The sequence below is a fragment of the Bos mutus genome, chromosome 13 (assembly GCF_027580195.1).
Source record: "Bos mutus isolate GX-2022 chromosome 13, NWIPB_WYAK_1.1, whole genome shotgun sequence".
NCBI lineage: Eukaryota > Metazoa > Chordata > Mammalia > Artiodactyla > Bovidae > Bos > Bos mutus.
The window spans coordinates 21,838,465-21,863,942 of NC_091629.1; the positions used below are offsets into that span (position 1 = coordinate 21,838,465).

The 25,478-nt window shown below is 49.7% G+C and overlaps 2 protein-coding genes across 2 annotated transcripts; both read left to right on the forward strand.

Moving 5' to 3' along the window:
• Nucleotides 1-936: 936 nt before the first annotated feature.
• Nucleotides 937-7,473, forward strand: OCSTAMP (osteoclast stimulatory transmembrane protein). Its single transcript, XM_005911939.3, has 3 exons — nucleotides 937-1,026; nucleotides 3,889-4,894; nucleotides 6,686-7,473. The coding sequence occupies exons 1-3, from the start codon at nucleotides 983-985 to the stop codon at nucleotides 7,049-7,051; spliced, it is 1,416 nt and encodes a 471-aa protein (XP_005912001.2). The 5' UTR covers nucleotides 937-982; the 3' UTR covers nucleotides 7,052-7,473.
• An 11,170-nt stretch (nucleotides 7,474-18,643) lies between these two features.
• Nucleotides 18,644-23,236, forward strand: LOC102281153 (thyrotropin-releasing hormone receptor-like). The gene is made up of 2 exons (XM_005897581.2): nucleotides 18,644-19,541; nucleotides 22,726-23,236. Exons 1-2 carry the CDS (start codon nucleotides 18,756-18,758, stop codon nucleotides 23,038-23,040), a joined length of 1,101 nt encoding a protein of 366 aa, XP_005897643.2. The 5' UTR covers nucleotides 18,644-18,755; the 3' UTR covers nucleotides 23,041-23,236.
• Nucleotides 23,237-25,478: the final 2,242 nt, after the last annotated feature.

The window sequence follows — 25,478 nt, forward strand, 5'->3', positions numbered from 1 at the left end:
GAATGCCTGTTCTTGCCAGGGCCGGATGCATCCCAAGGTCAATGTGAATCTTGTGAATTCTTCCCTCCCCACCAGTAGGGCCCAGGGGCTGACCAGGAAATTCTGGAGCAAGACTACTGACTATAAATTGTGGCTCTAGCTATTACTAGCTAAGCAGCTGGGTTGAGAGAGTTAAGTCTCTGGATCAATTTTCTGAACTGAAGAATGGAAATAACAGCATTATTGGGAGAAGCAATTCTGTGGGCACGAATAGAAGCTACTTAGGAGTATGCCTCACCCTTAGCAAGTGCTCAATAAATGCTAACTGTTCTTATAAGCACTCTCTTTTAAGAGGAGGAAACTGAGACAGAGAGGTGAGGTCACTTGCCCAAGGCCACACAGCTGGGGGGGAGGGTGGTGGCAGCGGGACAGAGCTGTGATTCAAAGCCAGGTCCACGTTGGAATAAAGATAGGAAGGGAGCTGAGAGAGGGTCCAGAGCCACTGATGTTGAAAGAGTCATAGCAGAGGTCCAGTGGTCTCCTGTGGGTTTCCACCCTCTAAGAGTTAGGGACCAGGCTCCTCTGGGGGCACATACTGTTCAGTGGGAGGGAAAGGAGCAGCTGAGCTGAGATCTATCCCCAGCACCACCATCAAAGAGCTGCATGGCTTCCCTGAGCCTCAGTTTCCTCTTCTGTGAAATGGGACTAATTCTACCTTCCTGATATCAGGTTTAGTAGTGTTGCTTGTAAAAGACCATTTCTCTCCTCCCACACCTTCCACCAGCTCCTGCCGGCCAGAAGAGGATGAGGCAGCTTGCCCAACCCCCTGGGAGGTGGACCCAGGCAGGGCGGGACAAGGCCCTCAGGAGCACTTGATTAAGGGCAGAAAAGCAGAAGTGACAGGGTTTCCCAAGTCCTGGAGGACGCAATTCCCCCCCACTTCCCCTCCACCTGCCATCGCTGCCTGAGCCCGCCTGCCCACATCTGCTGCTGTTCAGGAAGCATGAGGCCCCCCGGGGGAACGCTTGAACACCTCGTCAGGACCGGGTAGGTCTGGGGACTTTGGACACTGGGGGCCACAGCCAAGAAAACAGTCAACGAGCCTGATGGGTATGAATCTAGGTCTCAAGGTCTGCCGTTCCCTGGCAGTGTGAGCTCGGGAAATCTTCACCTCCATAAGCCTCACTTTTCTAAGCTGTGAAATGGGAGTAATAATAATGTCTGTGAGACTGTCATGAGAACTGAATGAGAAAATGCATGCTTACTGCTTGCCATCGTGCTTGGCTCAGAGTAAACACCCAGTGAATGGCAGCTGATTCCTTATCCTTTACAACAGTCAATGCACACAGTAGTACACAATATGACTTAGAACCGGTTTTCCGTTCCAATATCATTTAAATTATTAGCTATCATTTTAACAGCTATCATGTTCTGAATATGAATTATACAATAGAAAGCTTAATCCCAAATTAAAATGCCATCGGGGGCTGGGAAGACCGTAATTCATCATCTCTAACCTCAAGTGGGTCCTCAACGCTGCCCAGCATGTATATAACTTCTCTAGTTCATTTACTCGCTGACTCTCCTGGATAAATATTTTACACCTTCTTGTCCATCTTCAAACTTCCATCATCTCTTCCAGCATTCTCACCCTCAATGCTGATCTGGCTTCCTGCTACCCTGAACAAACAGAAACAAACATGTAACAGTCTACAAATACTTACGGAGCACCCACTATACACCAGACACTATTCTAGGCACTTGGTGTGTATCAGTGATCAAAAGAGACCAAGTCCCTATATTGGTGAAATTGATGCTCTCATGATAGATCATGGCTGACATGGTACTTGCTATGTGCCAGACACAAAATGACCCTGTGAGGTACCACTTAGGTTGTACCATTTTACAGATGAGAAAACTAAGGCATGTAGAAGTTAAGAAACTTATCCAAGGTCACACAGATGGTGAGTGGTGAAGTGGGGATTTGAACCCAAGCAGTCTGGAGGTCACACACTTAACTATTGCTCTGTTCTGTGTGGATCGGATGATGCTGATACATACGCACCTACACCTTGCCTGTCCATTCGTCATCACCTGTACCCATGTTCTCTGCCATCCTACCTACTACTGAGGATGAAAGGCCCCTGCTCCTTTCTAAGACCAGCCCTAGCTTCCATGTCCTGCCACCCACTGAAGGATATTACTCCAGGGACCTACCCCTTCATCACTGTCTCCACGCTTGATTGGATCCTCCATCTGCCAACATGCTAGACTTTCTCTAACTTAAATGAACTTGGTCCCACATCAGCTACTATAGCATTTCTCAGCACCTTTACTGCACAAATGACCTGAAACCGCCGTCTGCACTTATGTCTCATGTTCTTCTCTGTCCAGTCTTCAAGCTGCCCTTGTCCACATCACCAGTGACCTCCAGGTGCTAAATCCAATGGTCATTGCTCAGTCCTCATCTTTCTTGACCAACCAGCAGCACTTGGCACATTGGATCACCCCCTTCTTCTTGAAACACTCACTGACTTGGCTTCCCAAGCCCCACTTGACCTGGTTCTCAGTCTTCTTTGCTTTCATCTCTTCCTCACCTCCCAGCCCATGAACTCTGGAGTGGCATGAGGGTCTGTCCTCGGCGCTCTCTCCTTCCTGGCTACACACAGTCTTAAAGAATTTCATCTTCCCCATCTTTAAAGACCATCTATCAGTCCATGACTCCCAACTTTCTATCTCCCGCCTGGTCTTTCCTCTGAATTCCAGACTGTGTTTTCAATCACACATGGCAGTTCCGCCAAATGGCTGAATCAGTGTCTCAGTTTCCCCTCTGCCCCCTCCACTCAAGCCTGTTTCAACCACAGGTTTCCCCATCTCAGGAAATATCACCTCAGGGCTTTCAGCTGATCAGACACAGATCTCCCTGCCATGCTGACTCCCCCGTTCTTTCTCTCCCACCCACAGCCAATCAGTCTGCCAGTCCTGTTGGTTCTTCCAACAAAACGTATCCAGAACCCGGCTCTCCTTACTATTCCTCTGTTATCACGCTTCAGAGGAAGCTCTATGAGGTCAGAAATTCTCTTCTGTTTTATTCATTCCTGTTTCTCCAATGAGTAGCACATAGTAACTGCTTAACAAATGCTTGTCAAATGAATAAATAAGAGTATAATAGAGGAGAAATTTTCCTCAGATCAGCTGGTCCACTCTCCCCATCCTCTAAATTATAGAGGAGACACTGAAGTCTATAAAGAAGGAATGTCTGGGGTCACACAGTGAGCTGACCAAAACTATGACATCAAGTGAAATAGCACCTCTCCCTGGGACTCCCTTGATGGCTCAGATGGTAAAGAATCTGCCTGCAATGTGGGAGACCTGGGTTCGATCCCTGAGTCAGGAAGATCCCCTGGAGAAGGGAATGGCTACCCACTTCAGTATTCTTGCCTGGAGAATTCCATAGACAGAGGAGCCTGGTGGGGCTATATACTCCATGGGGTTGCAAAGAACTGGACACGACTGAGTGACTAACACACCCAGCATCTCTCCCTATTTCTCTCTTGTGCATTTTCTCTTTTATCTGTGCTTCTCTCCCCATGACTCTTTCATTCCCCTGCACCAGTTGCCCTCACAAGACATAAACAGCCCAGATACACATCCTCAGTAATCTGGGTTCTTTTCCTGATAACTCAGTGAGAATAGTCCTGGGGAAGGCTCTGATTGGCTCAGCTTGGGTCATGTGGGTTTGGGGTGGGTGACTCTGATTGGCCCACCAGTTGGGAGGTGTGCCCACCTCTGTAGCTAAGGGGGTGGAGCCTGTTAACAGTTGAAGAGTTTTTAAGACAAGGACCCCTGGGGAAACAGGCAACCCTCCAACCCTCCTGATAGAGGTTCCCCCGACTTACCTTTATGCAGGTGGAGATATTGGTACCTGGGGCTCCGCAAGGCCCTTGCCCTGCTGCAGGCCACCTGGATTACCTACTCCCAGCCCGTCCCAGCCAGTTGTGGCCAGCTGCTGACCCAGATCCTCCTGTGTGGTTCCCTGGCCCTTGCTGCCGCGAGTCTGACCTACTGCTGGCTGGCGTCCTCGCTGCTTTATCCTCTCGGGCCCTCGGCCGTGGTGGCCACTGTCTGCGGCCTCCTGGCCTTCCTGGGGCTGGTCCTGGTGCCCCCCGCCCGCTGCCTGTTTGTGCTCAGTGTGCCCACGCTGGGCACAGAGCAGGGCCGCCGGCTTCTCCTGTCCTGGAGCACCGCCACCCTGACCATCGCCGTGGTGCCCAACATCCTGGCCAACCTGCGTGCCACTGGGCAGGTGCTGAGGTGCGTCACGGAGGGCTCCTTGGAGAGTCTGCTCAACACCACTCACTGGCTGCAGACAGCATCCCAGGCCCTGAACCCTGACGGCCAGGCGGGCAGCCAAGGCCTGACGCTCCAGGCCCAGGGCGACAGTGCTGCTGCCTTCCGGCTCCACGTGCTCAGGGTCACCCAGCAGGTCCTGGAGGACTTCTCTGGCCTGGAGTCCTCAGCCCGGGTGGTAGCACTGGGGACCCAGAGGGTGGTCACTGGGCTCTTTATGCTGGGCCTCCTGCTGGACTCGGCCTGGTACCTCCACCGCTACCTGACCGACCTGCGGTTTGATAACATCTATGCCACCCGGCAGCTGACTCAGCGGCTGGCAGAGGTCGGGGCCACCCACCTGACGGCCTCCCCTCCAGCCTGGCTGCTCTGGGCAGCCCAGCCGAGGCTGTCCCAGGCGGAACTGCTGAGTTGTCTGGTGAGGCTGGGGCTGTTCACCCTGCTCCTGATGGCCATGGCGGTGACGGTGGCCATGGATTACGTGGCCTTCCTCCTGGCGCAGGCAGCCGTGGACTGGGCTCGGGAGCTGCCCGCTGTGCCCGTCACGCTCACCATCAAATACAATGTAAGTGTTGTGACCGGAAGGTTTGAACAGAGTCATTTCCTTGAGGGAAACGATTGCTGCTGTTGTTTAGTCGTTCAGTCGTGTCGGACTGTTTGCGACCCTGTGGATTGTAGCACCCCCGCCCCAGGCTCCTCTGTCTATGGGATTCTCCAGGCAAGAATACTGGAGTGGGTTGCCATTTCCTTCTCCAGGGGATCTTCCTGACCCAGGGATTGAACCTGCATCTCCTGCATTGCAGACAGACTCTTTACCATCTGAGCCATCAGGGAAGCCTAAGGGAAAGGATAGGGTTTGTTAAACCCTTGACTCATAATGGAATTTTACTTGCCCGCAGGTCTTTGTCCTTGGGTAAGCATGAGATCCAGAGGCTTTGGCAGATGAACGCGTTTAATTCTCAGGACAGACTAAAGCAGTGGGTTCTGTTTTTACCCCTATCGCTCTGGATACTGATACCCAGAGACATTCACAATAACTTGCCCCCCAGAGTCACTCCTCACATGTGACAGCATGTCCCAGCCTCATTTTTCTCATGTGTACAAACTGGATCTGTCCTCCTTACCCTACAAGATTACCATGAGCCTTAAAAAGTGGTGGTCTCTGCAAGTATCTAGTAGGCTCCATGCCACATAGGAGATGTTTAATAAATAGTGGCTATTATTAATAGCTCACATCTATAGATAATAGACTAGAGGTGACCTTACCAATGGTCAGGATCAGGAGTCCACCAACAATAGCCACAGGCCAATTCTGCCAGCTTGCTGTGTTTGTAAATTGAGTTTTATTGGACTCAAATTAGCCATGTACATGTATTGTCTATGCCTGCTCTACGAAGTTGAGTATCTGCAAGAGGGATTGTATGACCTGCCAAGCCTGAAATATTTACTATTTTAATAGTGATATATAAAATACCATCTATTTACTATTGGAAAAATTTACTATCTCATCTAGTTTTGTGATTTTTAACCTTCTTTGGCCACAATCCTTTTCTTTTTAATGGTAAGATCTCACACAGAAGTCCATTGTGTAAAACATGCCAAAGTATCAGACTCTGAGCTAAGAATATTCGTAGTTAATATTTATTGAGTACTTATTCTGCATGGGTTTCCCAGGTGGCACTCGTGGTAAAGAACCCACTTGCCAATGCAGGAAACATAAGAGATGTGAGTTTGTTCCCTGGGTCAGGAAGATCCCCTGGCGGAGGGCACAGCAACCCACTCCAGTATTCTTGCCTGGAAAATTCCATGGACAGAGGATTCTGGTGGGCTACAGTCCACAGGGTCGCAAAAGAATCAGACATGACTGAGCATGCACATACGTATTAATAGAAGCAGGACATTGGGACCCACCCTAGCTGGGACCGATCCCTCGATGGGCTGCATGTAACTCTCAATGTGACCTTAGGTTCCCATCTTTTAAATGAGGCTCTTGATAGAATCAACCTCATACAACTGTGTTTATTTGATGGATTAGAACGTCTGAAGTATTCACTAAAGGCTCAGAGGAGAGAAAAATGCCTGTAGGCATGAACTGGCTTTCTCTAAAGCATTCTCTGCAGAGTAATAATAATAAAAAATAGCATTTGGCCGGTGCTTTTCATTCAGCAAAAAGCCTGTTTCTGATTCCTGATCTCATTCGGCCCTCCTCAAGCTCAGGAAGTAGGGGTTACTTCCGCGCCCACTTTGCAGACATGCGGGCAGGGAAAGTTGGACCCGTCCAGCCCAGAGGCATCTGTTTGTGGGGGAGGGGATGGCCGGGGTGTCTGCTGACTTGACCTTTCCCTCCTTTCTGAAGGCTGCGTACACCATCCTGGGCTTCCTCCCCTTCCTCTTCAACCGGCCACCTCTGGAGAACCCCTACCTCTCTGCCCACAACTCCTTCCAGTGGGAGCTGCGCTTCACTGCCCCAGGCTGCCCGCTGCTGCCCGCCCGGCGCCCGCACACAGCCGCGCCCCTGGCTGCAGGCGCCTTGCAGCTCGCGGCTTGCTCCACGGTCCTCCTGGAGACCTACGCCCGCCGCTTGCGGCACAGCATCGCCGCCTCCTTCTTCAGGACCCAGGAGGCCAAGAGGGTCCGCCACCTTCATGCCCGCCTCCAGCGAAGATATGACAGGCACCGAGGCCAGCCGGCGCAGCCGCAAGACGCTTCCTCCTGCTCCTGACCCCCAGGCCGGGCAGCTAGAGCTCAGCACAGGTAGACAGACCTGCTGGACGCCTGGAAGGACACGGAGCAGTGAGACTGAGGGGAAAGAGCTTTGGCGTCACCCAGACCTGAGTTGTAACCTTGGTCCCTCTGCTGCCTCCCTGTGTAACCTTGGGTAGATTGCTTCCCCTCGCTGAGCCTTGGTTTCTGAAACTGAATAAGGACTGCATAGCAACAATTAATGTGACCTGCTTTGCACATGGAAATGTAGTAAGGATGGAATGAGACGGTGGGCAGCAAAGGCCTGGATAAACAGAAAAGGATAATGCACAGTGTGGACAAGCTTCCTCTGGGCAAGTCAGGGGGCATCCGTCCAGGTTGCTGTCCCCCGTAGTTGGAGACTTTGCACCCTGATTATGTCTGAAATGCCCCTGAAACTTATCTGTATGTTCCTGAATCCTCTGGACTTATTTATAGTCATTAAAATTTTCTCAGTTTTATAAATACATTGTATTTATTAAACTCTAAATTAGATTGTTATTCCTTTCCTTCCAGTTCCTTCAGGGGTTTCCAACCTAGGGTTGCCAAGTTTTGCAAATAAATGTACAGGATACCTGGTTCAATTTGAATTTTGGATAAACACCAAAACAGGTTTTGTATAAGTACATCCTGAAGATACTTACATGAGACCCATATTTGTTGTTTATCTGAAATTCAAATTGATGGGTAATTGTAGTTCATGGCCACTTCATCCCTATCGAAATTATAATACCGTCGCAACTCCTTACCCTGTGGGCTTGGTACTCCCTGTCTTTCCCTCTAGGTTATTTTCTGCCCTTCTCTCACCTGCTCTCTTTTCCAGGCATCTGACCTTTAGTGATTCTGTCATTCCCTTGACCTCTGACCTCTGGTTGGGCTCAGCCAACAGCATGTGCTGGCAGGAGGTCTAACGTGGGAGCGGGGAGAGAGGTCAGGATGTTAGTCCGGGAGACCTCCTGGCAGAGGCCCATGTTCCCACTCTGGGTGACCCCTGTCCCGTGGCTGCAGTTCCTGTGGTGTTCCCAGAGGTACCAGTCTACCAGGTACTGGTCTGTGGGGGCGTCCCCATCCTTCCCTTCACCAAGTCCCCGCCTCTCTGTGTCTTCATTAAACTCTCCTAAGTTATCCCTTTGAGATCTCTTTCCTGCCTGGGTTACAAATTCTTAACCGAGTCAGGCTCTCCCTCGCTTGCATGGGCTTAAGCTCCCCAGAGGCTGGCTTGCACCTCAGGGTGATGCTCTTGCTATTCCCACATCCTGGAACACTTTTCCTTCAAACACGGCCGGCTTCTTTGCATCACTGGGACATTAGCTCAAATATCACCTCCTCAGATAAGCCTTCCCTGACTATTCTACCTAAAACTGTCCCATCCCACCTATCACAGGAGTTCTCCTCTATCACAGGAGTCAGCAAGCTCCAATCTGTGGGCCAGATCAGGCTTGTTTCCATGAATAGGTTTTCTTGGACTTTGATACACTTATTTAAGTAGTCTCTGACTTCCTTTGCTATAATGGGAAATATGAGTAGTTCAGACATGGTGTAGGAAATCTGAAATATTTATCATCTGGCTCTTTAAATAAAATGGTTGCTGACCCCTAATCTTTCATATCAAATTGTTCCATCATCTTTATACATAACTCTACCAATATCCTTTATTGTCTTACATATGCATTTGTATATTTAGCTCTCTCCTTTGTTTGTTTACTTGCTGGTGTGTTTCATGACATGCCCACAAGCATGCAAACTCCATGCTATCTGTCTGGTCTTCCACAGTTTTCCTAGCATCTCAAGCAGAAGCTGAGCAAGGGCTCAGTAATGATTACCTAAACAGCCAGATACCTGGTGGTAGAATGTTTTAAAATACTTGCTTATTCACTTATTTGGCTGCACTGGGTCTTAGGTGCATGCGGGATCTTTAGTTGAGGTATGTGGGAGCTAGTTCCCTGCAGCGATCGAAGCTGGGCCACCCGCCTTGGGAGCTCGGAGTCTTAGCCACTGGACCACCAGGGAAGTCCCAGGAGGTAGAATTGCATTCTCTCTGGTCTCAGCTCCTTCCTGAAGATCTGGGGCTTGCAGGAGGGGATGGTCAGGCTCTGGAAGCAGGCTGAGTTTGTGGCCAAAGGGGAAGATGCTAAGCAGTAAGAGCACATCCCAAGCCAAGTGTTTCCACTTGAACAGCCAGTATGTTTGGGAGAATCGCCTCAGACTCCAGCCATCAGCTTTGCATGCCAAGGGCAGCTCCCTCAGGACCAAGCATGTGGTAGACAGAATAACGCCCCCCAAAGCGGTCCATGCCCTAATCCTCAAAACTTGTGAGTATGTTACCTGACATGGCCAAAGGGGTTTTGCAGATGTGACTGTCAAGGGTCTTGAAATGGGGAGATTATCCTGAAATATCGTGTGCGGGGGAAGGCAATGTCATCACAATGTCCTCGTAAGAGGGAGAAGGAAGGAGAGAGTCGAAAAGAGGGGACATGATGACCAGAGCAGAGGTTTGGGTGATTTTGTTGTGAGGAAGGAGCCGTGAACCAAGGAGTGTGGGCAGCCTCTGGTCCCAAGCTGGCAGAGTAGGAGAAAGCAGGGCTGTGGGGTCCCCAGGGCCAAGTACTCCTCTCTCCCCTGATGCCCTCTGCTCCCCTCCAAATTCTGGCTAGAGTGGATCTGGGGGGCACATAAATCCTGATTAAGTATCATAAAGCCGTGAGTTGTCTTTTGTTGTTGTTTATAACAATAGCAATTTAAAAAACAAAATAGGAGTTTGCAATCTTTTCATCATCACTCCTAAACATCGAAAAAAAGTTTTCTGAGTCAGTTTCTAGGTCTTCCTTTGTGTGCAATCTGAGTAATGGGTAGATAAGGTCACGTACACACTCCTGTATTCAAAGTGGATAACCAACCAGAACCTATTGTATAGCACGTGGAACTCTATTCAATGTTATGTGCCAATCTGGATGGGAGTTGGGTGTGGTTACATGTATATGTCTGACTTCAAAGCTGGCTTAAAACTCAACATTCCAAAAACTAAGATCATGGCATCCCCTCATAGCAAATAGATGGAAAAACAATGGAAACAGTGAGAGACTTTATTTTCTTGGGCTCCTAATCACTGCAGATGATGACTGCAGCCATGAAATTAAAAGATGCTTGCTCCTTCGAAGAAAAACCATGACCAACCTAGACAGCATATTAAAAAACAGAGACATTACTTTGTGAACAAAGGTCTGTCTCATCAAAGCTATGGTTTTTCCAGTAGTCATGTATGGATGTGAGAGTTGGACCATAAACAAAGCTGAGCACTGAAGAATTGATGTTTTTGAACTGTGGTGTTGGAGAAGACTCTTGAGTGTTTCTTGGACTGCAAGGAGATCAAACCAGTCAATCGTAAAGGAAATCAGTCCTGAATATTCATCGGAAGGACTGATGCTGAGGCTGAAACTCCAATGCTTTGGCCACCTGATGTGAAGAACTGACTCATTGGAAAAGACCCTGATGGAAAGAGTGAAGGCAGGAAGAGAAGGGGACTACAGAGGATGAGATGGTTGGATGGCATTACCAACTCGATGGACATGAGTTTGAGTGTACTCTGGGAGTTGGTGATGGACAGGGAGGCCTGGTGTGCTGCAGTCCATGGGGTTGCAAAGAGTCAGACATGAATTGAACTGATTCCCTAATACAAAATTAAAAGTTTGAAGTTTGGAAAAAAAAAGAAGAAATATGAAACTAATTTGATCTAATTTGAAAAGAACTAATGTGACCTGAACTGGGTGCCCTCTCAGTTAGGGTTTGATTACAGATTAAAGAAAATTCCTTAGATATTTTAAGCCAGGAGATATTTAACACAGGGAATGAGTCCTTGCAAAAGGTTGGAAGTACTAGAGGAAAGGACTTCCAGGAATGAGGGTCCAGGGCTGCCTTAATCAGGGAACTTGGCTCTGGGATAATCAGTAAGGTAAGAAATCAGGAAGCACAGTTCAAACTGCTGGCTCTCAGGATGCACTCTCTTAGCTGTGTCCACGGATGAGAAAGATGCCTCTGTAACCAGAGCCAGGCTGCATGTGGGAGACTTGCCCCTCAAAAACATGGATGCCTAAGCTTGGCCTTTCAACTCCCAAAATACTAGTCCCCTGATACTGAGATCCCTGCACCTCCAGCAGGGCTGCCACAGGAGCAGCTCTAGGGCAAGTTGTCCATAGCACGGGCCACATGAATAATGCATCCCCAGGTGAAGGGCTGAGCATCCCTACCTTGCATGGCTGTACACAGTGATCGGGCTTTCAGGACACTGCTTACCAACAGAAATAGAAGCAACGAAACTGCAACTCTACTTTTACTTCAAAAATTGCACGTGTATGCTATATCGCCTGAGCAGTGTCTGATTCTGTGCAACCGCATGGACTCTGACCCAGCAGGCTCCTCTGTCCATGGGATTCTCCAGGCAAGAATACTGGAGTGGGTTGCCATGCCCTCCTCCAGAGGATCTTCCTGACTCAAGGATCAAACCCGTGTCTCTTACATTTCCTGCATTGGCAGGTGGGTTCTTAACCGCTAGCGAGAGAACCCCAATCACACTTGAATGAAATCTGTAAGGGAGGCTGGGAAACAGATTTCAGTTTTCCAAGGACTGAAAAACTATACTTCGAGAAGACATGCCAAAATAATGACTTTGAAACTTTTTTGACCTCAGCCCACACAGGAAATACCTGTTTCTTTGCAACTACATACACACACACACACACACACACACACACACACACTGGCTTCCCCAGTGGCTCAGTGGTAAAGAAACCACCTGCAATGCAGGAGACCCGGGTTCAGATCCCTGGGTGGGGAAGATCCCCTGGAGAAGGGAATGGCAACCCACTCCAGTACTCTTGCCTGGAGAATCCCATGCACAGAGGAGCCTGGCGGGTTACAGTCCATGGGATCACAAAGGGTTGAACATGACTGAAGCAACTGAGCATGCACGCGTGCACATGTGCACACACACACACACACACACACAAAACTGAAATAAAAATTTAATGAAAAACAGTTTTTTAATTATTTATTCATTTGTCTGTCTGTGTCGGGCCTGAGTTGCGGCGTGTGGGATCTTCCTTGTGTTATTCGGGGTCTTTGGTTGTGGCACGTGGACTCATTCATCTCTCACAGGCTCCAGAGTGCGCAGCCTCAGTACTTACCCCACGTAGGCATGGTGGCTCCCCAGCACGTGGGATCTTAGTTTCCTGACCAGGGATCAAACCTGGACCCCCAGGGAAGACCCCACGTTTAGTCTTAGTTTGTGCAATGCACTTTGATGTTCTCTATCCTGTCCTAGTCTGTCCCAGTCCATGTAATCATGTCTGATTCTGTTCTATTCTAGCGCAGTCTGTCTATTCCATTCTGGTCTCCTCTACTCCACTGAATGCTACGGGTTAAGGTTTTACCCAATTGAAAACCCCGTTGAAAAGGAGGGTTGATTGGATATTAGGAAGAAGAGTGGATTGGGTATCATATTTGCCCTAGAGATGGATACTTTTGAGATGGGAGGCAGGCAGGTTAGAAATAAGAGGGAAAGAGAAAATATTCATAACGTTGCTGCCTGGAGGATGAAATACTGAGACACAGAGATGAGAAAAGGGGGTTTTGTGGTGTATTACCCGCCTTGGGGTTTTCTCCAGAAATGCCACTAAAAATAAAATTACTTTCCCTTTCACTCTACGTTGCTACCAAAGTATTTATCTGAATGCCAGGACTCAAGGCGAGCCCAGTGAGCCGGGTTCCCTGCAGTCACATGTCATTACAGGGGAGGACACACAGGTGGAGCTACAAGCCAGCGCCTCTGATCCGTCCTTTAACGGAACTGACATGCAAAAGCACGTCCCGGTGGTTGGGTTTTCACAAGGATGGAGAACAGAAATCCTGCCATCCGCCCCTTCCACCCCCACGCCCTCAGCTCTGGGGTATTTTTCGGCTGTGAGTCAGCAATTGCACTGAGCTGGCCACGCTCCAGCCACTCTTCCACCCACTCCCCAAAGGTGTTTGTCCTCATCCCCGAGGAGCACGCTGGTCTCCCACAACAGCCAGCCCCCATCACATCCGTTCCCACAAAGCTGCCTTGTCATTTGCGTGGGCAGTGACTCACCCACACATTTTTTTAAAATTTCCCAAGTGTTACATGAACTTTTGCCCCTATAAAAATGAGTGCATTACAGATAATAATAGCTCCATTTGCTGGGTGCTTGCAATGTGTGGGGAGTTTGCTAGTAAATGCTTAACAACTGGTTCTTTAAGAAAAAAAAAAAAAAAAGCCCTCATATACAGTGTTTGCTGATTTCCATGGTGTAAATACTCCTCCTCGAAGAGGACTTAGGAAGAGATGACTGCAACTAGCTCTCATGAGCTGGCTCCAGCACGCCATCAGATGTGCCCCAAACTCTATAAAAACGCCCATGTACATCATCTGGATTAAACCTCACAGAAGTGTATGAGATCAATGGTATTGTTAACTTTTTTTAGAGGCAAAGAAATTGAGATTCAGAGAGGTTAACTGTTTTCCCCAAAGTCACACATCTAACAAACAGCAGAGTCCAGATTCAACCACTTAGTTAGTAGCTGCATGACACTGAACAAATCACTGTCTCTCTGTATGCCGTTTTCCCTCTCTTTCAGTGGGGCTAACAGAACTTTCCTCCTATCCATGTGAGACACACATGGAAAGAAGCGTCTGGCCCAGTTGAATAGACGGAATTCACCAACATTTCATGTGCTGTGTGCTGTACTGTGATAAGTTGCTTCTGTCCTGTCTGACTCTTTGTGACCCTATGGACTATAGCCCACCAGGCTCCTCTGTTCATGGGATCCTCCAGGCAAGAATACTGGAGAGGGTTGCCCTGCCCTCCTCCAGGGGATCTGCCCAACCCAGGGATCAAATCACAATCATATCATTTACATCACCTGCACTGGCCAGCAAGTTCTTTACCACTAGCACCACCTGAGATGCCCAACATTTCTTCCATTTACTCAACAAATATTTATTGGACAACTCTGTACATTAAGCCCTGTGCTGAGGTCAGTGGTAAAAGGGACGCACGAAGCTCCTTATGGAACTCACATCCTAGATGAGAGACTGGCAACAAACAAGGAAATAAATTAGCATGATAATTTCACCTGGAGACTCGGGTCACAAAGACGGTGGTGAGCAATCTTAGATGGGGTGGCCAGGGAGAGCCTCTCTAAGGAGATAGCTTTTGAGTTGAGGCCTAAAGGATAAGCAGGAGCCAGACCTGCAAAGAGAAAGGGAAAGGACATTCCAGACAGGAAAAGCTGCAAGTGCAAAGGCCGTGAAGTGGGGACAAGTTTGATGTTTCTGAAGGACAGAAATGATGAGGAGGAGGTTGTCAGATCACTTGTCTGAGGCTCAGCTCCTTTCAGGACACCCACCAGGCTCCCTGCTGGGTGCCCAGCCCAAAAGGATGGAGCAGAGTGAAGGCCAGTTCCAGCCCTCCTGACACTCCCACACTTTATCTCGGGAGCCCCTTCCTCTTTGGCCTAGAGACTGGAAAACACAGGGCTGGAACCTCTTTCTGTCTTCTATCCCAAGAGCCCTGTGACATGAGCAAAGGGACCATTGTCATCCTCAGTCTACAGATGAGAAGCCTGAGGTTCAGAGAGGATTATGTGATTTTTCCCAGAGTCACAAATGTGAATGTTGACCTTTCTCCTACCCTGACTTCAAAGCAAGTCAGATGGGGGAGGCAGTGCTAATTTCCCTTGACTGAGGTGGTGGAGAGAGCCCTGGGGTCTCCAGCCGGAGATGCTGAATGGTCCAGGGACTTGGAAAGCTGGCAGCAGCCGACGCCCTCTGCTGGCTGCCCCAGGACCATCCTCGGGATTAGCGCCGGGAGGAAAAGGTACCAGGTTAGGCCAACGACTCTGCTGCCCTACCTCACTACTGCTGCTGCTAAATCGCTTCAGTCATGTCCAACTCTGTGCGACCCCATAGACGGCAGCCCACCAGGCTCCCCCATCCCTGGGATTCTCCAGGCAAGAACACTGGAGTGGGTTGCCATTTCCTTCTCCAATGCATGAAAGTGAAAAGTGAAAGTGAAGTCACTCAGTCGTGTCCGACTCTTTGCGACCCCACGGGCTGCAGCCCACCAGGCTCCTCCGTCCATGGGATTTTCCAGGCAAGAGTACTGGAGTGGGGTGCCATTGCCTTCTCCGTGCCCACCTGGAAATGCCAAGGTGATCCTAGACATGAGTTCAAGTACTGGGTTCCAATCTCGGGTCAAGGACTGGGCGACTCTGCAGCATCAGCTCTCAGGGGCTCTTGTCTCTTCCCTGTTGATCTGAAGGAAGCCAAGGAGGGTGGGAGCAGTCTGTGAAACACCAAGACCACCTACCTGTGCTCAGGTCTCAGATCAGAGGTTCTTCATGCAGCAATAAACAGGAGCGAGAGGAAGAAGGCTCCCTCTTGTAACACCATCACCACCATCGGACCGCAGATGCCCTGGTGTGTCCCTCCCATGACTCTCCTAGAGTCTTCCCTCCCCCCTTCCCTGTCTCTCTCCCCTCCACTCTCTCCCTGTCTCTCTCCCCTCCTGTCTCTCCCTCTCTCTTTCTCTGCCCGACCCCTCCCTTCCACTAGAGCTGGTTATATAAGAATATAACCTCCCCAGAGCTCCCCCCACCAGCAAGATTTCTTCATGATTCATTAACTAGAATTAGTCTCTTGCTTCTTTCCACCCTGAGCACTGGGAAGGGAGATGGGACTAGCAAGACTGGCTGAAATGTTTTTCAAAAACATGAGTCACAAAACGTGGATCAGGAACCGAATTAACAGATGGCAACCAGTCTTTCTAAAAATAAAATAGAATAGAAAATACCAGCACACGTTGCTCATAGTAAGCCCAAGCATAATTTTGTAAAAATCGTTTCAGCTCGTGTGTGTGTGAGTGTAAGGTATACTGAGATACTATACAAAATTTATTTTCTGTGGATACTGGGTGAAAAGAAAACTAGTAACTTAGAATTGTTTGGGATAGAATTGATGATGGACAAATAGAATGACCAGGAACTCTGCTTAAATGTCACTTTCTTGGGCATGCATTACCGTGACTTCCCTGATGGTCTAGTGACCAGGACTCTGTGCTTCCAATGCAGGGGGTGAGGGTTCAGTCACTGGTTGTGGAACTGAGATCCCACTTGTACATGGTGTGGTCACAACCTAAAATAAAAAGAAAAAAACTATGGCTCTCCAACTCACACTGCTGTAGTATCTTCAAAACTCTTCTGACAAGTGTAATTATCTGTTTGCTTACTGTCTTCCTCCCTTACTACACTGTAAGCGCTAGGGAGCCAGGGACTGAGTCTTCTGTGTTCACAGTGGCCCCCTAACTGAAATGCCTTCAAAAGGGCAGGGTCTGGTGGAAGGTTTAGAACCAGATAGATCTGGTTCCAACACCTACTTTATCTCTACTGTCAATTAACACCAAGTAGATCACTTCATCTCTCTAAAACCCTGTTTCCACATCTGTTAAATGGGAGCAATCAAGCCACTTTGCCTAATTCTAAGTTGACTATTCATAACGACAACCCAGCTCAGTCCCTAACACAACAGAAGACCATCGGTGCACATGTGTAAAATTACTGAATGGGTTTCCCTTCCCACTTTGATAGTCTTTGCTTTCTGATAATTGAGGACAGTTTGATTCACTTGTGTTCTGTTACCATTATCTAACAACCACCCATGTTATAAAGCTCATGGATTATGTGTCAGAAATTTGAACAGGGCAGAGTGGGGATCTAATAATACTTGTCCCATAGGACACAGGGAGTATAGAATTACATATTTGTAAAGCACACAGAGCATCGCCAGGCAATACCCAGTGTTTCATACACATTAGTCATCATTTGTGATAAAGACTGAAAATGGGGACAATGGAATCTTGGCTGGTGCTCCCAGAATACTCCCCTGGCAAGTTCCCTCTCATTCTTTCTTCGTCCATTTATCAGATTTGTAGACAGAGCAAGCTCTTCAGAGAAGAAGGGGAGGAAGAAGGGGGAGGAGAGGGATAGAGCGATAGATAGATGGATGATAGATAGATGGATAGACAGAGAGAGAACTGTAACTACCCATATATTCGCCCCTTGCCAAGTCAAGCACAGCTAAGTGTTTCACACGGATTTCCCCACATCAATCATGTGAGCTTCCCACAGACACTCCGAGATGGGTTCTATCATTATTATTCCATTTCACAGATGAACAAATACTTTTTAGAGCGCATAATCGACGGAGCGTCAGGGCAACAACCGTCAGCATCTGCGAGGTGCAGGCAGGAAGCTAGGCTCCCTGGAAGCAGCCTCTATGCCTCTTATGGAGCTTAGTGTGGTCCCACCTTCAAGGAGCTTCCTCTAATGAAGAGGCAAGTCCTTTCATTCATTCAACTACCCTTAAGCATCTTTTCGGCAGCAGGAACAGAGCTTAAGATTCCTAACAGGTTTGTGCCCTGTGAGTGGTACCGTCTAGACGGGAGAGATTCTTGTGGGGCGGGGCACCCTCCAAGAATGTACAGGTCAGCTTCAGGAGGAAGGAAAGAAAATTGGGAAAAGTAAGCAAGAGAATGAAATGGCAACCTACTCCAGTACTCTTGCCTGGAAAATTCCATGAATGCAGGAGCCTGGTAGGCTACAGTCCATGGGATCGCAAAGAGTTGGACACGACTGAGCAACTTCACTGGTTCACAAGCAAGAGAAAGTGAAAAGGTGACAAGGAGATGAGACGTTTAGGAGGAGACAGGAGCAGCCCAAGCCCAGAGGAGCAAGTAGCTTTCCTTTCCCGCAGCTCTGGGTCTCTGATCCCCATTTGTCAGGATTAGGGCTGAGGTTTCTGCTAGGGAGAGCAGGATAGGATCCCGGAACTGTGTTGGGAAGCCAGAGGGTCTCCGACTCCTCCCCTACCCCGCCGCCCACCTCCAGGTCCAGAGGAGATGCTCCCGTAGAGAAAGAAGGGAGGAAGCAAAGCCCAGGGTAGGGACGCGCGAGCAGGGCGCACCGCTCCTTTTTCAACTTCCGTTCCCCACCGCACCCTGCGTCCTCTATCTGACCTCATGCGGTGCCAGGAGCTGGTGGAAAGAACTGGTGCCGGGCTGGGGCAACCGGAATGAGCCAAGTGGCATCAGTGGAGAGGACAAGGGAACAGTAGAGGAGCCTGCCTGCGGGGGTCGTGCAGAGCCGAGAGAAGAGGTTAGAAACGCAAAGGATCGGTCAGTCCGCGCACCGAGCTTCATCGACTGGATCCCCGAGTCTAGAGTCCTGAGCCTCCAGAACTGGAGTGGAAAGGTAGGAACTGAGCGCTCCAGCAGCTGGTCCTGAAGGAAGCGGCATTCGGGTGCCCGGTCCCCTGCTAGAGCGCGACCCTACAATCCAGAATGCTCTGCTGCAGTCAACCCACCCCGGGAGCGATCGCGCCAACTGGGCAGCACAAGCCTAATTCCTGATGCCTCCGAGTTTCCAGCGTCACAGTGGCAGTGAGACCCTGCCTGGAGTCGGAAAAACCAGTTAAGCTGGAGACAGCAGCGAGACCCGCCCCTCCTCCCCGGGACGCGCAGCTTCCTTCAGGGAGATTCTCCCAGGACACCTTTGCACCTGGGAGTCGTTCCCAACTCGCTGCTGCCTTCGCGGGGCAGCGCGGACCGAGGCACATGGAGAAGCCCGCCGAGCACTCTGACAGCGCAAACTCCTCGGTTCCGGGCTTCATGCCCCGCCCCCCACTGACTGTCCAGGCAGTGACCTTGACCCTGGTGCCCCTCGTGTGCGCCGTGGGTGTGGTGGGCAACGCCATGGTGGTCCTGGTGGTGGTCCGGAGCCGCCACATGGTCACGTCCACCAACTGTTACCTGGTGAGCCTGGCCACCGCGGACCTGCTGGTGCTCCTGGCGGCTGGAGTGGCCGCTGTGACCGAGGCGGCCTCCGCCCGGGTTTGGATCTTCGGCCACGCCGGCTGCCTGGGCATCACCTACCTGCAGTACGTGGGCATCAACGCGTCCACGGGCTCCATCACCGCGTTCACAATGGAGCGCTACCTCGCCATCTGCCGCCCTCTGAGCGCCCAGGCTCTGTGTACGGCGGCGCGCGCCAAGCGCATCGCGGCGCTGGTATGGCTGGGCACCGGCGCCTACTGTGTGCTCTGGCTCTTCCTGGTGGACACGCGCGAGACCGCGTACGCCGACGGCGTGCAGGTGCAGTGCGGCTACCGCGTGTCGCGCTCTCTTTACCTGCCTGTCTACTTCCTGGACTTCACGCTCTTCTACGCGCTGCCCCTCGGCTTGGCCACCGTGTGCTACGCGCTAATAGCGCGCGTCCTCTTCGCGGGGCCGCTGCCTCCTGGCGACCCCGGACGGTCGGGCTCCGTGCACCAGGGCGGCCCCGCTGGCCAAGGGCGCTTGTCTTCTAACGGCAGGAGGGGTGCCTTCCATTCCCGGAAGCAGGTAGGGCCCTCCTCCCCCGCTCTTTCAGACCCCTGTAATGAGCCTGCAGCAGATTGGTGGATGGCACCTTGGCCCCTTCTGGAGTCAAAAATGTAGTGAACGGATTAGTGGCTCAGTCGTGTCTGATTTTGCGACCCCGTGGACTGTAACCCACCAGGCGCCTCTGTCCAAATTCTTTAGGCAAGAAGACTGGAGTGGGTAGCCACTCCCTTCTCCAGGGCGGGGGTCTTTCCCGCCCAGGGATGGAATCCAGGTTTCCTGCGTTGCAGGCAGATTCTTTACCGTCTGAGCCACCAGGGAAGCCCTCTGGAGTCAAGCTCAAATCCAGGTCGTGACACTTATTGGGCTTGTTTTGGGAGAGATCACTTCTGCCTTTCTGAGCCTGTTTCCTCTCCTGTTGTACGAGATAAGGGCAATGTGGAGCACTTTGGAGTGCCCACAGAAATGGAATAATTCATTTAGAGTTGATGTCACAAATTTGGGCTTTCCTCGTGGCTCAGATAGTAAAGAGTCTGCCTGCAGTCCAGGAGACCCAGGTTCAATCCCTGGGTCGGGAAGATCCCGTAGAGAAGGAAATGGCAACCCAGTCCAGTATTCTTGCCTGGAAAATCCCATGGACAGGAGAGCCTGGCAGGCTACAGTCCATGGGGTCGTGAAGAGTCCGACCCTAAAGGCTAAATTCACGTTGGTTTATTATTATACTTCCTCAGTGAGTCCCTCCACCATACCCGTTATTCCCCTTCTTCTACTGATGAGGAAAGTGAGGCTCAGAGAGGTGAAGTGACTTTCCAAGACAATTCCACACCCTCTGGTGCTAAAGCTGCTTCAGTGGACAGTCTGAAAGCACAAGAGGAGAAAGGATCCTGGGGAGGAATCCAGCATTTACTGAGCGCTTGCTGTGTGCCTGATTATCTGATGGTTCCTGAAATCACTCCTGTTTGGGAGGTTTACTACCTGAATTTACAGACAAGGCAACAGGCAGAGGGGACAAGGGAGTGACCAAGGTGACACAAAAGGGGACCTGGGAGCAGGAACCCAACTGCCCATCCCTGTATCCTCACCCCTGTTCCAGCAGTTTCATCATACCACGGGGTTTCCAGGAATGGAGGTGGGAGGAGCGCTCTCTGGGTCCAGCCGGTCTTTATCTTCAGCCTTCCACCCTGACCCACAGCTCATGTGGGAGGCAGAGGCACCTCGTCCTGGCTGAATCACTCCTGAGCCAGGCAAGAACCATCTGTACCATCTCCCTGCCTCTTGGGATGGGCACACTGTTGGGAGGCTCTTCCAGCTGCGTCCAAAAGCCCCTTTGGCCCATCCTGCTTGCAGACAACTTAGATCAAAGTAGTTTTTAGAGAGAAGGTGGCAGGACACGGGCTGAGCAGGTCTGAAATAGAAAGTTTAGGTTCCAGACAAATGCAACTCCTGCCCTCCCACTTATTTACTACTGTTACTGCTCTCAGGCTCAACCTGGAAGGACTGGGATCAAAATCCTGCCTGATCTATGCTGTAGGCGAAACTTCTAGAAGCGAAAAGAGTATTCTAGACCTAGGTTCTGGCCCCTAGCTTTGCTGATGTCTTGCTGTGTGGCTTTGGGTAAGTCACTTCACCTTGCTGAGACTTGATTTCCTCCACTGGAAAATAAAAAAATAATTATAGTGTCTATCTACCTCAATGGATGGTAGTAAATATAAATCTGACATATAGTAAGTGTTCGATATATGGTACCTATTGCTATTGTTTTGTTGGGGCATTTATGTTTTATTTTTATAACGTTGAGTTTTTACACCAACTCCATGATGTATCATATGTCATCATCTCAGAGGAAACTGGGTCACAGAAGGGCTGCCCAAGGTCACAGAGTTGGTAAATGACAGAACCAAGATTTGAAACCTGGCTCCAGAGCCCACCACCCTGCTGGTATTTCTCACCCAAGTGAACATAAAATAGAATGGAACAGGATCTGAATTTGGTACAGTCAGAAGTCAAGACCTTCTAGGGAATTTGTGTGATTTTTCATGGTTCCTGGAGAATATTATATAACATGAATTTATTGACTCAGCCAGAGCCAAGCCTCTTAGGAGAGGAACTAAACTCACAGACTCTAAGAAGTAATCCTACGCTGGAAAACCAGGGTAGCTTGATGAGAAAGTTGTCTCTCCCCTGTTCCCCAGAGCTGATTGAATGTGTCCAGGGTTTGCTGGTCGCAGAACCGGTGACAGGACTATTTGAGCAGTTGCAGCTCATTAAGCTCATTAAAGACTATTTGAGCAGTTGAAGCTCATAACGTTTGCCGCCGTGTTTTGGTCTCTGGAGAGATCACTGAGGACTCCGGGGTCCGGGGCTCGTGTGCGCTGTTAGCCTCCGCAGTATTAGCTCCCTCGACAGACGCCCCCTTGTGGCGATTTCATTCCAGAATTTAGAAACTGCATCTTTTGAAACACCTTCCAGTGTGCACTCCTCTTGGAGGCTTCATTTAGTCTGTGCTTTGAGGGAAGTGCTGCGGAGATCTGAAGATTCAGGAAGTGAAGAGGAGGGAGCAGGGAGAGGCAAACAGGTGGCCAAGAGCAAAGGCAGGAAGAAGAGTCAGAAGGGAGGGGGCAGGGTGAGTGAAAGAGCCGGAAGGAAGCGTGTGGCTGGGTCTGTTGGGGAGAAGCCACTGGAGAGAGGGACAGTCCGAGGCCAAACAACTGGTTTGCGGTGGAGCAAGGATTCTAACCCAGCTGTGCCCGCTCTGAACCTCACACAGTTGCAATAGTGGTATAGAGGTTATGTTAGTAGCAGCAGCAGCAGTAAACCCACAATAAACCCACAAAAGCATCTCTCATGTGCCTGGCACTATTGTACATTCTTTACTGGCATGAACGCCTTCAGTTCTGGTGTCCACCTATGATGGCAGCAGTACCGTGTCCTGAAGCTCAGTGGATGAGTGAATTTGCTTCCAGTATGTGGGAGCCGCCCATTCAAAGGCTTTGGAGGTGGATTGGAGCTGGGAGGTTTCTGAAGCCTTGAGCAGAGCAGAGAAGGATGCAGAGCAGTTTTCTCGGTGAGGATGGAGTTGAAGTGAGGACGTGCGTGCAATCACAGATTGGCCAGGCCCGGACACTCTTGTGTTACAGAGCACCCTGGAAGCCAGGATTCTCCCTGGGCACCCTTGAATTTCTTGTTTTCCTGTCTTACTCGGCAGATCACCAAGATGCTGGCTGTTGTGGTGGTCCTTTTCGCTCTGCTGTGGCTGCCCTACCGCGCCCTGGTGGTGGTGAATTCCTTCCTGAGCCCGTCCTACCTCAACCTCGGCTTCCTTCTCTTCTGCCGCCTTTGCATCTACGTGAACAGCGCCATCAACCCCATCGTCTATGCCCTCATGTCCCAGCGTTTCCGGGAGGCCTTCCATGGACTGTTTCAGTGCCACGTGGCCCGGCCCAAGCCCCCGCCCCAGGAGGCCAGCCCTGTTTACAACAGGGTCATCAGAGACTGTTCCCAGGGCAGACTGGGCTCTTAGAAGAAACCAGGGGACGTGATGTCCAGACAGGAAGGGGATCCTGCCACTTCACGTCGAGACCCCCCCATTTACCCCTATTGAGGTGAAGGGGTCTCCATGCATTTGAGGAGACATGGGTATTGGAGGAGAGAGTGGTGTCCAGGGCTGTTCGGGAGAGGTGCACAAGCTGTGCACTGCACCACCCTAGGGATCACTATTTATATCACAGACAGCCTAGATTTGTGTATTTAGTAAAACAGTTTCCCAGTTCAATAAATATACAAATCTAAGAGGTGCTCCCAAATATTTATTACATGAATAAATGAATGAATGAAAATGAAAGTTGCTCAATCATGTCTGACTCTTTATGACTCCATGGACTATACAGTCCATGGAATTCTCCAGGCCAGAATACTGGAGTGGGTAGCCTTTCCCTTTCTCCAGGGGATCCTTGCAACCCAGGGATAGAACCCAAGTCTCCCCCATTGCGGGTGGATTCTTTACCAGCTGAGCAACAAATGAATAGATAATGAATAAAAACAAGTTTTAATCCTAATACTCAAGACCCATTGCTGAGATCTGGCTTCCAGTTTGAGGAAGATTTGAGGTCCAGATTGTGACTTGTTGTTCTTTGTTGGCAACAGAAAGTATCTCTGCCTAATGAAATCAGAAAGGAATTGGTTGGAGCTGGAAAGAATCGTAACCAGGATAACTCCAGGGATCCACATGGCAGGAATTAATTGGGCAGTGACTTCATGGCATCCATATCAGAATGAATCCACTCCACCTAGACCAGAAGTAGGATGGGTAGCTTACTGGACCATCATTCAATGGCTGACACTGACAGTTGTGCAGGCTGAGCACTGCTTGGTTCCAGTGGGCACCACCCAGCAGTCTAAAATGGACAGATCCCATGAGGTTGTTCAGTGCACAGCCTATGTGAGTGTATGGTAGACCTTAATGGGAATAGGGTTGTTCCCCAAAGAAAAATGGAAGTGCTTGTTATCAGGAAAAAGTGGTATAGATGTCAGGAGGACCAAACAAAAGCGAAACAACTAACAATAATGGATATCAACTACAGAGGAGTCGACGCAGATTAACAGCAGCGGCAGCCTTCTACCCGGGCAACGAAGTTCACCTGCCCTCAATGGCCACTGATCTGTGATGATACCTCCACCTAGTGGCCACAGTGGAAACTGCATTATCCAATATCTTCTTGCGCGTCTGCCTTTTTATTGGTTTCTTCTCTTTCCTGTCTTCCCTCCGGCCATCTACCCTCCTCTCCCACGCTTCCCCTACTTCTCCCCTCCCCTCCCGCTAGACTCCCTGACTAATCATCACTTCCGAGGACCAGTCCCTGAGCTCTGTGATGACAGGACTGAGGCTTGGAGTTGGAGACCTAGGAAGCTATAGAACTCAAGACCCCAGCCCCTTTCCCTGTTTCCCCCTCATTCTTGCAGTATCTTTCTAAATTTTATCTAAATTTACACAATCATATGTATTTAATGTACATAACTTTATCTAAACGTGTATATGTAAAAAAAAACCAGAATTATGCTTAATAGATTTGTCTTATGCTTTATTTCTTTAAAAAATATTATGTGTGGACAATTTTAAAAGTCTTTATTGAATTTGTTACAATATTTCTCTTGCTGTTATAGTCTGGCTTTTTGGCTGAGAGGAATGTGGACTTCTAGCTCCCCGACTAGGAATCTAACCTGTGCCCTCTGCCTTCACTCCCCACTGCTGCAGCAGAGGCCCCAATAAAGCCTTGCCTGAATTTCTTGTCTGGCTTCTTATCAATTCCTATTGATTAAGGAGACCAAGAACCCTGGTCGTTAACACTTTGTTACATAGTCATAGAAAACTAATACAAACACAAAGATCTTCACAGTTTCTGCCCAGCGCCATAAATTCCTTCTTTTTCCTCTAATATTCTTATCTGCACTCACTCCTTCAATCCTACTCTTTCCAAACCACTAAGCCAGGCAACCATGCAACACACATTTTTCTGATTGCTCCCCTTTGAGATCCAGGCTAAGGTAGAAGGCTTTCTCACATGTGAAATGCTCACTGGGCATATTCCCCAGTGCATTTTCTGATGTTGAATGGGAACAACAGCAGGAAGAATAAGGGACTATCAGCCTCTAGTGTTTCTGCTAATGCTAAGTCGTTTCAGCCGTGTCTGACTCTGTGCGACCCTATTGAGCTAGCCCACCAGGCTCCTCTGTCCATTGGATTCTCCAGAAAAGAATACAGGAGTGCGTTGCCATGCCCTCCTCCGGGGGATCTTCCGGATAGAGGAATTGAACCCGCATCTCTTATGTCTCCTACATTGGCAGGCGGATTCTTTACCAGTAGCGCCACCTGGGAAGCCCTTCTGGTGTTCCTACAAGTTTAAGAGAAAGATAAGGCCTGGGGAGTCATTTGCATTTGGGGGGACATTTCATAGTCTGTCA

Bases quoted from the DNA above. Each gene is read 5' to 3' on its own strand.
- OCSTAMP (XM_005911939.3), top strand. From the start codon at position 983: ATGAGGCCCCCCGGGGGAACGCTTGAACACCTCGTCAGGACCGG. The intron at 1,027-3,888 runs GTAGGTCTGGGG...ACCTTTATGCAG, and splicing joins GAACACCTCGTCAGGACCGG to GTGGAGATATTGGTACCTGG. The intron at 4,895-6,685 runs GTAAGTGTTGTG...TCCTTTCTGAAG, and splicing joins CGCTCACCATCAAATACAAT to GCTGCGTACACCATCCTGGG.
- LOC102281153 (XM_005897581.2), top strand. From the start codon at position 18,756: ATGGAGAAGCCCGCCGAGCACTCTGACAGCGCAAACTCCTCGGTTCCG. The intron at 19,542-22,725 runs GTAGGGCCCTCC...CTTACTCGGCAG, and splicing joins CCTTCCATTCCCGGAAGCAG to ATCACCAAGATGCTGGCTGT.